A 12,645-nucleotide genomic window follows, 5' to 3' on the forward strand; every position below is an offset into this window, starting at 1 on the left:
TATTATTATTATTATTTTATTTTGGTACCAGGGCTCAAACTCGGGCCCTTGCGCTTGTGAGGCAGGCAGTGAAACCACTGAGCCAAATCCCGGGCCCTATGAATGGGTGTTGAATTTTGTCGGATGCTTTTTCTGAATCTTTTGAGATGATCATATGGTTTTTGTCCTTGACTCTGTTAATATAGTGTATTACATTTATTGACTTACATATGTTGAACCATCCTTGCATTCTGGAATAAATCTGACTTGGTCAGGGTGTATGATCTTCTTGATGACCCTCTATATTGTTTGCCAGTATCTTATTGAGGATTTTTGCATCTATGTTCATTAGGGAGGTTGGCCTGTAGTTCTCTTTTTTGGTTGGGTCTTTCCCTGGTTTTGGAATCAAAGTAATACTTGCTTTCAGGAATGAATTTGGAAGTATTTTATCTCTTTCAATTTCACTGAAAAGTTTAAAGAGTAGTGGCAGTAGTTCTCTAAATGTCTTGTAGAATTCAACAGTGAAGCCATCAGGACCTGGGCTTTTCTTTGTTGGTAAATTTTTAATTACGTTTTCAATTTCATTGATTGTAATTGGGTTGTTTATAATTTTGTTATCTTCTTTGTTCAACTTTGGTAATTCGTAAGTATCTAGAAATCTGTCCATTTCTTTGGTACTTTCCATTTTATTACAGTACAGATTCTCAAAGTAGGTATTGATAATCCTCTGGATTTCTGCTGCACCTGTTGTGACTTCACCTTTTTCATTCATAAGTGCATGGATCTGAGCCTTTTCTTTCCTTCTTTTTGACAAGGTTGGCTAAAGGGTTTAATTGATTTTATTTATTCTTTTGAAAAACCAACTCTTTGATTCATTGATTTTTTTTTTGTATCATTCTCTTAGTTTCCATTGCATTGATTTCTGCTCTTATCTTTATAATTTCCCCCCTTGTATGAGCTTTAGGTTTTTCTTGCTCTTCTTTTTCTAGGAGCTTAAGATTCATCATTAGGGTGTTTATTTGAGCTCATTCTGTTTTCCTAGTATGGGCATTCACTGCTATGCATTTTTCATGTAGAACTGCTTTCATTGTTCTACAACAATGAATGTTATATGGGCATTATCATTTATTTATAAAAGCTGACTTTCTTCTTTAATTTCCTCTTTGATCCATTGATTGTTCAGGAGAGTGTTGTTCAATTTCCATGTGTTTGTGAAGTTCCTATGGTTTCTTATACTACTGATCTCCAGCTTGATTGCACTATGATCTGATAATATATAGAGGATAACTTTGATTCCTTTGCATTTATTCAAACCTGTTCTGTGAGCTAGTATGTGGTCTATCTTGGAGAATCACCCATGTGCAGCCGAAAAGAATGTATATTCTGATTTTGTGGGGTGGAATGCTCTGTAGACATCTATTAAGTCCATTTGTTCAAAAGATTGGTTCAGTTCTAGTATTTTGTTGTGTATTTTTTGTCTAGATCATCTGTCTTTTTGTGATAGTGGGGTATTTAGGTCTCCCACTACAATTGTATTAGTGCTTATTTGTTTTTTCATATACCTTAATATTTGTTTTATATAGTTGGGGCATTAATATTTGGTGCATATATATTTATGATTGTCATCTCTCCCTCTTGGATTGTTCCCTTTACGAGGATGTAGTGGCCTTCTTTGTTTCTCTTAATTAGTTTGAAATTTACTTTGTCTGTGAATAAGAGCTAACCCTGCTTTTTTCTGGGCTCCTGTCACATGGAGAACTGTTTTCCATCCTTTTACTTTCAGTCTATTGAGTTTATTTTTGAACTAGGTGTTTTTCTTGTATACAACATATTGTTGGATTTTGCATCTTAATCCATTCTGCCAGTCTATTTGTCTTAATTGGTGAATCAAGGCCATTAACATTGATGGTTATACCTGATATGTATTGATTTATCATCATCATGTTATTATCCTGTTGGTGGCTCTTTTTAATCCCCCCCATTTAGTTTCTTGCCTTGCTTAATTGATTTGCTCTGTTGGGCCTCATGGTGTTGTGACCTTCATTGTCTTTTTCTAGGATATTGTTTAGAATTGTTTGGAGTGCTGGTTTGGTATTCACAAAGTTCCTCAGGTGTTCTTTGTCATGGAAGTATCTTACTTCCCCATCAATTTTAAAAGAAAGTTTTGCAGGATACATCAGTCTAGGTTGGAGGTTGTTTTCTTTTAGGGCTTGAAATACCTCACTCCAGGCTCTCCTTGACCTGAGGGTTTGTATTGAAAAGTCTGCTGTGATTCTGTTGGGCTTTCCTTTGAATGTGATTTGTGTCTTTTCTCTAACTGCTTGCAGTATTTTGTTCTTCTGTTGGGTTCCAAGGATCTTGATTATTATATGTCTAGGTGTAGATTTTTTTTTTATCATGGCTAGTTTGAGTCCTATATGCCTCACTTATCTGTATGTCAAATTCTTCCCCTCTGTTTGGGAAGTTTTCTGTCATTAATTCTGTGAACAGTTTTTTTAAGTCATTTATACTTTCTTCTGCTCCTTCATGGATTCCTATCAGTCTTCTATTATTCTTCTTTGCATCATCTAGGAGTTGTTGGATCGATTTCTCATGATCCCTTACTGTTTTAAGAAATCTCTCTTTTCATAGTCACTGACTGCAATCCTATCTTCTATATCTGAAATTCTATCTTCACATTCATTCATTCTTCTGTGAATGCTTTCTATAGAGATTTTAATCTCCTTGATATCTGTTTGAATCTGTTACATGGATAATTCTATTTCTGTCCTATGTTGGGCATTCATGGTTTCCATTTCTTTCCTATGCTGGGCATTCATGGCTTTTTTTTGTCTGCTTCTGTTCTAGAGTCTCTAATCATGTCTTTCATTGTGCTCACCATCTCTGTAGTTATCTGGGAAATTATTTGTTTTTGAATTTTTCTAGAGCCTGATTGTTACATCCTGTGCTATGAGTCCTGGTGGTTGATTGTCAGACTTTTCCACCTCATTTCCCCTAGAATTTGCCATTGGTGAACTGGAAGTCTGTATTTGTGCCTTAATTGTTTTCTCATTTTTATTTTTGTTGTTGGTGCTGTCCTTGGTTTAATTCCTGGGTTAGTACTTCAATCTTCCTGATATAGCTGCTCTTTAGGTTTTGAGTCTCTGATGACTCAGAGACATTCTCATTTTCATAATATCAGGAAGAACAACTGATTAAATCAATCACAACCCTTTAGCCCAATTGATACAATCAGCATCAAGTATAGCTTAGAAATTGACAATTTGTGTTAGTTATTAATCTATCCCCTCTAACCATGTGAATTAAATCAAAATTGAGGACCAGCCCAAAATACGTTTATACTGAATAAACTCTTCAATATAGCAACTTTACCCTTCAGGATGGGGACTTAGAAGGAGTTGGGAGGAGAGGAATAGATAGGTAGAAGAATAGGAGTTTTCAAGTGAAGCCAGGGACACAGGATGATCTCGCAAACTCTAGGAAACTTTTAAAGACAAGAGGGAAAGACAGAGTGTAAGAACAAAGACAAGAATAGAAGGGCCGGGGATTTAGCTCAGCAGTTCGGTGGCCTGCCTTGCAAGCGCAAGGACCCGAGTTCTATCTCTGGTACCAAAAAAAAAAACAAAAAACAAAAAACAAAAAAAAAGACAAGAATAGAAGAAGTTAACAATAATAGGCAAACTATAAATTGTACTCATTTTCCTTTGAAACTAATGACAATTGAGCAAAGGAAAAAGAAGAAAAGAAAAAGAAAGAAGAAATCCAAATTAGGGCAGGAACAGGAACAAAAAGGGAGATGAATGTGGGAGAGCAAGAGACAGTAGGAAGAAGAAGAAAGAAAAAAGGAGGATTTGAAGAATGGGAAATTTTTTTTAAAATTAAAAATAAGAGGAAAAGAAAAAAATGTGAAGGGCCTCTTTCAGGGTGTATCTCTGCTGTCACAATAGACAATGTGGGCAGCATTGTGTAGAACTAAGTCATATAGTCTCAGCTACCCAACAGTAGACCACTGAGATTCAAGTTGAATTCTGACTGCAAGGCCCAAGTTAAGCTTCCTGACCTCCTGCAGGGTTCAATTTACAAGGTTCTATGGCAGGTTCCAGCTGCCCTTCCCCTGAAGATAGTCCAAGTTCTGATGGAAGGTAGTGATCCTTCCAACTTACCAACTATGGAGGTCTGATGTGCCTTTATTGTAGTTTACTTCTGTTCTATCTTCTGGAGCTCAGTACAATGGCCTTTATGACCACCTGTGCCTCTGCAGTGTGGGTCCAGGTAGCTGCGAAACCAGGAGGCCGAGAGCATGGGGGAGGTGGGGGGAATGCTGCAGAGGACCCCATGCGGCTGGGCAGTCCCCACTTGTCTGCTCTGATGAAGGCCAGGGCCTCTGGGGGATGGGGAAGCCACTTAGCGCCCTATGTTGACTGTTTTGACATTTTTCAGATAAGGTCTTTTTATATAGTCCAGCTTGGCCTTGAATTCTTGATCTTCCTGCCTCAGCTTCCCAAGTGCTGGGATTACAGGCATGTGCCACCATGCCCAGCTTTTTTTGTTCCCCACCCCCAGAGCCCATAGCTGGAGATTAAACCCAGGCCTTGTGCACGCTGCTACTGAGCTACATCCCTCACCCTAGAGTAATTTTTTAAATTTAGAATTCACAAAGCCTTTTTCTATATTTGTAGTCATGCTCACTTGAGTCATTTTTCCATAGAGTGTTTAAAGCAGTGTTGCCCCCAGACAGTGATATATGAGGAGACACCATCAGAGGCATCATCCAGCTTCCCTCTGAATTTTAAGATGCACCCTCATTTAGCACCTGCAGGGGGCACTATAGGACCAGGATGGATTGGGATTAGACATGACCTGGGGGTGGGGGAGGGGTGGGGGAGGAGTGGAGAGAACCAGTCCTGCTCATACCTCTGTGGGCCTCAGGTTCTTTATCACAGGTCTGCTAAAGCCACTATTTCTACCTCTTCCTGGAGCGCTGGGTCCCTCCTGAGGTTCCTTTGGCCACCATGAAGAGATTGCTTCTGGACCGCCTGCTCTTTGCCCCAGCCTTCCTGCTGCTATTCTTCCTCACCATGAGCCCGTTGGAGGTGGGTGCACTCAGCTTGAACTCATGCATCTTCCTTTGTGAATTTAAACAGCAGATCATCACAGTGTCAGCAGTACCCTGTCCCTAGGGGAATCACAGACTTTTTGGTGGCCTGTATCAGCAGTCACGGGTATCCTGGTATGTGTCATTCCCTGATTGGCTTTGAGGGCCCCACACTGAATGTGTTGATAATAAGCCTGTGTATTGCTCTATCCTGGAGTTGCTGCCCTGTTTTGACAGCTATATTCTAGTATAATCTGTTGCTTAGTAGTCTTGTATATTTTATCTTATACACTCATAAAATATGGTGCTGAGGTGTCCCTAGTGTTCACCAGGGTGCCAGGGTTAATCCATGGCACCAAAAGCAAAAGGCTGTCATAATACTATAGAAGTCTTTCAAAGTCTGGAATCCTAAAGCTCAGTGGGGGTAAACCAATGGCATGTGTGCTGCAGCGGGCTATTTGTATCATTGAAAGCTCTAAAAGGTTCACTATCATTGCTATAGGTGAAAAATTATATTTACTTGTATATCTTTATTTATAAGGTTGAATGCTCCTGTGAATGTCTATCTGCTGTTATTTCTTTCCTGAACTTTATTTTGCATTAGTGTTCACTTTTTTCTTACTGATTTGAATATTTGGATGTGTTAATATCAATCTTTCACCAAATACAGATTGCAAATATTTACATTTTGAGGTATTTGTTTATTTATTGAGACAAGATCTCACTGTGTAGTTCAAGCTGGCCTTGAACTCACTGTGTAGCCCAGGCTGGTCTTGAACTTGCAGTGATCCTCCTGCCACAGCCACCTGAGTGCTGAGATTACAGGTGTATGTCACCGTGCCCCGCCAAATTTTAAATTTTATATAAAGTTAGAATATTTGCCTAAAGTTAACATTTAAAGTTATATAAGAGGAGGGCCGGGGATTTAGCTCAGTGGATCTACCATCTGCCTCAAAAACACAAGGTCCCGAGTTCAATCCCTAGTACCAAATAAATAAAGTTACATAAGCAAAATTATTGACAGTGTTGTTCTCCATATAAAATTCTAAAACTTCATTTGTTCAAATCTGACCCTCCATCCAGTTGTGTAATCTCAGCCCACAGGAGATGGAGGCGGGAGGATTGTTACAAGATTGAAGCCAGTTTTAAATGCATAGTGAGATCCTGTCTCAGAAAACAAAACACGAGTTTTTATCACTCACTGTCAGGTTGGGTGGCCTGCGTGGCCACTCACCACCTCTGCCCCTTGCAGGGGAAGGACACTGCTGTCTTTGCCACCCAGGTGAGGAGCTACTTCTGGCCTGCTTTGCAGATGAACTGGCACATATGGACCCCACTGCAGTTCATCAACATCTACTATGTGCCCCTGCAGGTGAGGCCTCTCGTGGCCTTGTGTGCACTGTCTGCCAGCAAGCTATGCTTTCTCTTGAGCCCTCTGTCACCACCCCGAGTGCCTGTGTCCTGGGTTTGCAGCTGAATAGCCACACAGGGTCTTCCTGGTCCTATCCAGTGGCATCTATGCATTTAGCAGATTCAGTTCAGAGTCGGCAGCCTGAACTATTAAGCCTGTGGCTTAATAGTAAGTCTGGGGTTTAGCTCAGTGGCACCACGCCTGCCTGGCAAGCGCAAGGTCCCGAGAGTTCAATCCCCGGTACCAAAAACAAAAAACAAAGTCATTCTGGACATTCTGGCTTGCTGGGCTCAGGAGCTCACTGAGCTGCACTTGAACATCCCTTTTGGGGGAATCTAGTCTTTGGAGGCTACTGCCCAATGAAGGACAGAGAGTGGCAGCACTGGGCTGATACTGGGCTGGTGGGGACACAGGAGAGCAGGACCCAGGGCTCTGGGGATGCTGCTGTCATCACACCCAGCCTGCCAGTACCCTCGATGGCTCCAGGTTTCGTGAGCTCAGGGCGTGGCACGTACAGGTGTCACGACCCTGCTGAGTCTGAGTGACCTGAGACCGCTCCTCCAGCATGGGTCCCCAATCAGATGTCACTGGGAGCTGGACATTGGGAGCCTCTGCAAGGTCCAGAGAGAGCAGGTGTGGGGATGGCAGGGTCCTCACAATGTGTAGGTCTCCAGCCCAGGGCAGCCTGCAGGCCTGTCAGGGCTGTAGCCCCAAGTTGTGTGGGAACCTGCTTCTGCACTCCATTGAATATCATGCCTGGGAAGAGCTCAAGCAGGCTGGCTTCACCTCTGCCATGCAGGGAGGAGCAGGGAGATCCAGCATTGAACATCCTGAAGAAGCTGGGAAGGGTGGGGACAGAGGCAGGCTGGTAAACACACACACACACACACACACACACACACACACACACATATGCAGCAGAGAGCACCAGGGGTGTGTGGACACAATAGCCAGCCAGCCAGAGCAGAAGCTGCAGGGAGTTGAAGCAAAATAAAAAGGTGTCTAGTATTCACAGTGAGCTAATCAGTGACTTTTCCAAGAGCAGCCTCAGGAGCTGGATTCCTTCTCATTGAAGGATGGGGGAGTTTAAAAGAAATAAAAAATCTAGAAAGTTCTCTGGGGAGGTTAGGGAGCCATGTGTGGTAGCTGAGGATGATTGTGACTTGTAGAACAGTCTGGGCTTCATAGTGAGACCTTGGCTCTAAAAAAATAAATAGAGCCGGGTATGGTGGCACATGCCTGTAATCCCAGCACTCAGGAGGCTGAGGCAGGAGGATTGCTGAGTTTGAGACCAGCCTGAGGTTACACAGTGAGTTCCAGGTCGGTCTCAACTACATAGTGAGACCCTGTCTCAAAAAATCAAAACAATAAATGAATGAATGAATGAACAAATAAATAAACAAATAAATAGAAAATTTGTGAAGAGGTAGGGAGAAACAGAAGAGACAGTGGCTGAAAGCTGGGGCAGCATGGCTATGTTAGGTGCAGATGTGGTTACCTTTGGATGCATAGGTATGTGGGGTACCCTGGAGCACCCCAAAGAGGCGAGGGGGTGGGGCTCCTCCAGGCATACAGACTGGCGCTTGCATGAGGCCTCTGAATTCAGGCAGGTCAATGAGTGGTGTCCAGTGTAGACAGAGAGACGTTGGCTGGAAATGAGGATGGAGTCAGCTCTCACAGCTGCCACACAGTCCCTAGCACCCACCTGCCAGACAGATAGCACTCACCAGCAGATGACTGTGCATGGAGGCAGGTGCCAGGTGATTGGAGCAGGCTGCAGAGGGAGGACACATGTACCAAGGTATAGCACCAGTGACAATGTTTGGTGAAGGGGGAGAGAGACAGCTGTCTGTCTGAGCATCTGCATCATAGCAGACAGTTTGTCCTCCTGCCTCTGCAAGGTCTAGCACTGAGCTGGGTACAAACTAAAACTCAGTAAGTAGAAAAACAGGCAGGGAAACGGCCAACTAAGCCGATCCCTCTCGATGATGCCACCTCCGTCTGACTCCCCTGGCAGTTCCGAGTGCTGTTTGGACCCAGGGCTGATATGCTTACCTGGCCTCTCTGAGGAAGTGACAATGGCCTGAGAAGGACCTCAGATGCACAGTGCATGTGGCTGGGGAACACACGCCAGAGGGAGCCGGGACCAACACAGGTGGGACTCCTGACATTAAATCATGTGATTCACAGTGCCTCAAAATAAGGACTGGAGAAACAAAAGCCTCAAGTGTCTCAATCTTGAGAGATGGCGCTGGGTGCTGCTTTGAACCCAAGAAGAATCTCAATAAACTGCCATGGGTTGGGGAATTAGCTCAGTGGCACCATGCCTGCGCCACAAGCACAAGGTCTTGAGTTTGACCCCCCCCCATACCACAAATATAACTAAGCCACCTTCAATATAGCTACTTCCATGGTGAATGTGATTTCTTAGGAGTTTCCATTGCTTGGGAGAAACGTGTAACCAGGTGTGTTCTTTTTTTGTTCATTGTGGTAAAATAACGTGACATAAATTGACATAAGTACAGTCACAATGCTGTGCAGCCATTGCCACCATCCATTCTAGGACTTCATCTCAAACCGAAAGTGTCCCCATTAAACAGCTCCCTTTCCCTTTCCCCAGCCCCTAACAACTCAGTCCCACTTTCTATCTCCCTTAAATTGAGCCTAAGCATTTTGTATGAGTGGAATCAACACAGTATTTTTATTTTTAATTGACTTATTTCACTTAGAATAGTATCTGCCAAGCTGGGCATGGTGGTGCATGCCTGTAATCCCAGCACTTGGAAGGCTGAAGCAGGAGGATCGCTGTGAGTTGAGACCAGCCTGGGCTACATAGTGAGTTCCAGGTCAGTCTCAACTACATAGCAAGACCCTGTCTCAAAAGACCAAACAAACAAACAAAAGAATGGTATCTGCCAGAGTTTAAATACACGGACCAGATATAGTAATAAACACTAATAAAATAGAAAGGGCTGGAGTGTAGCTCAATGCTAATGTGCCTCTGAGTTTGAACCCCAGTACTGAAAGAAGTTAATTTAAAAAAAGCTGGGGCAGGGGATTTAGCTCAGTGGTTCTGCCACCTGCCTTGAAAGCACAAGGACCTGAGTTCAATCCCCAGCACCAAAAAAAAAAGAGTTTTAAGTCTTTGGGGGCATAATTATGTCACTGATAAATGGACTGATACCCATATAAAAGGCTTCAGAGGGTTCAACCTGCTGGTCCTTCTGTCCCTGCCAAGTAAGGACACAGCACACCCCATCCCATCTGAATGATTAAGAAGCAGGCATACCATCTTAGGGGCAGAGAGATTGGGCCCTCACCAGTGGCACATTAGTCTTGCACTTTCTAGCCTTCAGAGTGGTGAGAAATAAATCTCTACTGTTGATAAATTACTCAGTCTGTTTTTTTTGTTTGTTTTTTGGTTTTTTTTTTGAGACAGGGTCTCATTGCATACTTGAGACTGACCTGGAATTCACTATGTAGCCCAGGCTGGTCTCAAACTCACAGTGATCCTCCTACCTCAGCCTCCGGAGTGCTGGGATTACAGGCATGCGCCACCACACCCAGTTAGTCTGGTATTTTATGATTGTTAAGATTCATCCATGTTGTTGCATGTCAGAATTTTTTTTTCTTTTTGTGGGGCTCGGGCTCAAACCCTAAAATGCCCTTCCTTTTTAAGGCTGAATATTATGTTACCAATTTTATCTTCCCTCTGGGCTCTTATCCTTAAGTCAATAAAGAATGAAATCCACAGACACAGCAGTGGAGAATGAACTGTGTGCACTTTATTTTAGAAAGAGAACACAGAAGGTGCCTGCTAGCCAGGAGGAACTCCAAGAACAGATGATGCCAAAGTGTCCATGTCCAGGGATTTACATGTAGACTGCTGACACTTTTAGTGGGAGCAAAAAAATGAAATAATGTAGCTGCCAACCTCTGATGTCAGGAGGGCCAACTTTCCTTATACTCCAATTTGTTGGGCTTATCTCAGTTTACTCAGGCCTTTGCCCTTAAATGACTTACTGTCCCTGTATTTCCTGGTCTCAACTGCTGTAAACACCATATTCAGTAATGCCCATTTCACTACAGAGGACATTTGTGATCTTTGCACCTGTGAACAAGGGTGTATAAACATCTGCTTTCCCTCAAAGACCTGCTGTTTAGGTTTAGTGTACGTTGGCATGGGGTAGTTCCCAGTGGAAGTTGAGGCATTCACCAGAGTAACAGATGCTGGTGCAGTTGATATATAACACAATGATCCCAGCCGTAACTTCAGCTTGCCTCTTTCCAGTGAGCCCCATCCACCTGGCAATGATGGAGAATGAAGGCTCTGAGTCCCAGAAGTCTGTAGATTCAACTCCAGAGATCAGCTGGGCGCAGTGGTGCATGCTGGTTAGCCACCTCAGGCAGCTGAGGCAGAATTACTTGAACCCAAAAATTTGAGCCCAGCCATGCAAGGTAGCAATGAGACTTCATTTTTAAACAAACCAACAGTCCAGGGCTGGGTAGATTTGGCTCAGTGGTGCTGCTGCCTACCTCGCAAATGCAAGGACCCAAGTTTGATCCCCAGTACCCCCCCCAAAAAAAATCAACAGTCCATTTTTCAGTTCTAGAGATCAGTTGTGGATCTAACATCTCCCTTTGGATTTCTGTACCAGAACTCTTTGGAGAATGTCACATGACAGCATTACTTAATTCTGCAAAAGTCACGTTTGGTGAAACTAAGGCAAGACCCCTTTGTTACTAAGAGGGAGTCTGGATTCAGATGCAGCAGGCTGAGTTCCCCAGCCTCTGAGACTTCAGGGTTAAACAAGATGGAGAGTTCCCAGCCTTTTGTCTGTTTTTTGGTAACAGGGATCAAACTCAAGACCTTGTGCTTGCCAGACAGGTGAGGCACCACTGAACTACATCCCGACCCTAGCTTTGTTTTTAAGTAATGTAAATTCTTATTGCCCTACTTCTGGTTTAGCACAGATCACACACCACTCACTCAGCTCGTTTCCCATAATTTCCTGGCTGCTGCCAGTCTCCCACTTGGACACCAAGTGATGTAAAATGGATGCCTTTAAGCGGTTCAATGAGCTGGACATTGTTTTACAAGGAAGCACTTTTTCTTAGACTTGAGTCTAGGTGTCTTGACCAATATTCTAATTATATTTGGACAATATGAATCCTTTTTTTTTTTTTTTGTACTGGGGATGAACTGTGAACCTTGCACGTGCAAGGCAGGTGGCAGCACCATTGAGCTAAATTTCCGGCCCTTGGACAATATGAATCCATAAAAAGTTCTAAAAAGTCAGGCATGGTGATGTAGACCCGTCATCCCAGCACTCTGGGAAGCTGAAGCAGGAGGATGGTCAGTTTGGATCCACACTGGGCAACTAGGCGACTTAGTGAGACCTTGTCTCAAAAAGGCTGGGACATAGCTCAGCGGGAAGGCCAGGGGCTTAACTTGGGGCGTAAAGACCTAAAAGCGTTGAATGGTACACTCCGCCTGCTGTGTCGCTTAGATCTTTTTTTTTTTTTTTTGGTACCGGAGATTGAACTCGGGTCCTTTTCGCTTGCAAAGCAGGCCACCGAACCGCTGAGCTAAATCCCCGGCCCTCGCTCAGATCTTTTGATTGCGATGAGATGGATGCTGAAGACACCACAATAAGCAGTCTGTTGAGACGAAGGAGAAAGGGTTTGGTTCTTGGCTCCTGTAGCGTCTGGAATACCGATGGCTGGACAGTCCAGCCGTGAGGTCTCGGTGTTCCTCAGCCAGCGCCCGCATTTAAAACAGGCCCAGGGCCGGGGATTTAGCTTAGTGGTGCCGCTGCCTGCCTAGCAAGCGCAAGGTCCTAATCCCCCCGACCAAAAAAAAAAAAAAAAAAAAAAAAAAAACAAGCCCGGAGAGCCCTGGAGTCCGCCTTGTCCCGTCCCGCACCTCCAACGCCCATCCCTGCATTACGATCCCTGCAACAGCGTTCAGCTCGAACTGGCCCAGCTCAACTAGAGTTGCAGACGCCCGGAAGACTATAAGAACTCTCAGCAGCTCTCGCGTAGCCATGGGCAGAGCGAGACTTCCGTCAGCCGGGCGTGGGAGACCGTGGAAGCTCGACCCTCACGGCGCTCCGTAGATCAGGCGCGCTGGCGGCATGGCGTTCCGACAGGCGCTGCA

General features: G+C 44.0%; 1 protein-coding gene across 1 annotated transcript in view; it reads left to right on the top strand.

Annotated features, from left to right (window-relative positions):
* The window catches only part of Pxmp2 (peroxisomal membrane protein 2), a 16,668-nt gene extending 4,406 nt beyond the window's left edge, over positions 1-12,262 (top strand). The window contains 4 exon segments of the mRNA XM_033762688.1: positions 4,909-4,930; positions 4,932-5,072; positions 6,327-6,446; positions 12,191-12,262. Of these exon segments, the coding sequence (XP_033618579.1) occupies positions 4,909-4,930; positions 4,932-5,072; positions 6,327-6,446; positions 12,191-12,262 (355 nt within the window).
* The last annotated feature ends 383 nt before the right edge of the window (positions 12,263-12,645 follow it).

The sequence above is a fragment of the Fukomys damarensis genome, unplaced genomic scaffold, assembly GCF_012274545.1.
Source record: "Fukomys damarensis isolate Sample0158 unplaced genomic scaffold, DMR_v1.0_HiC HiC_scaffold_12, whole genome shotgun sequence".
Classification (NCBI taxonomy): Eukaryota; Metazoa; Chordata; class Mammalia; order Rodentia; family Bathyergidae; genus Fukomys; species Fukomys damarensis.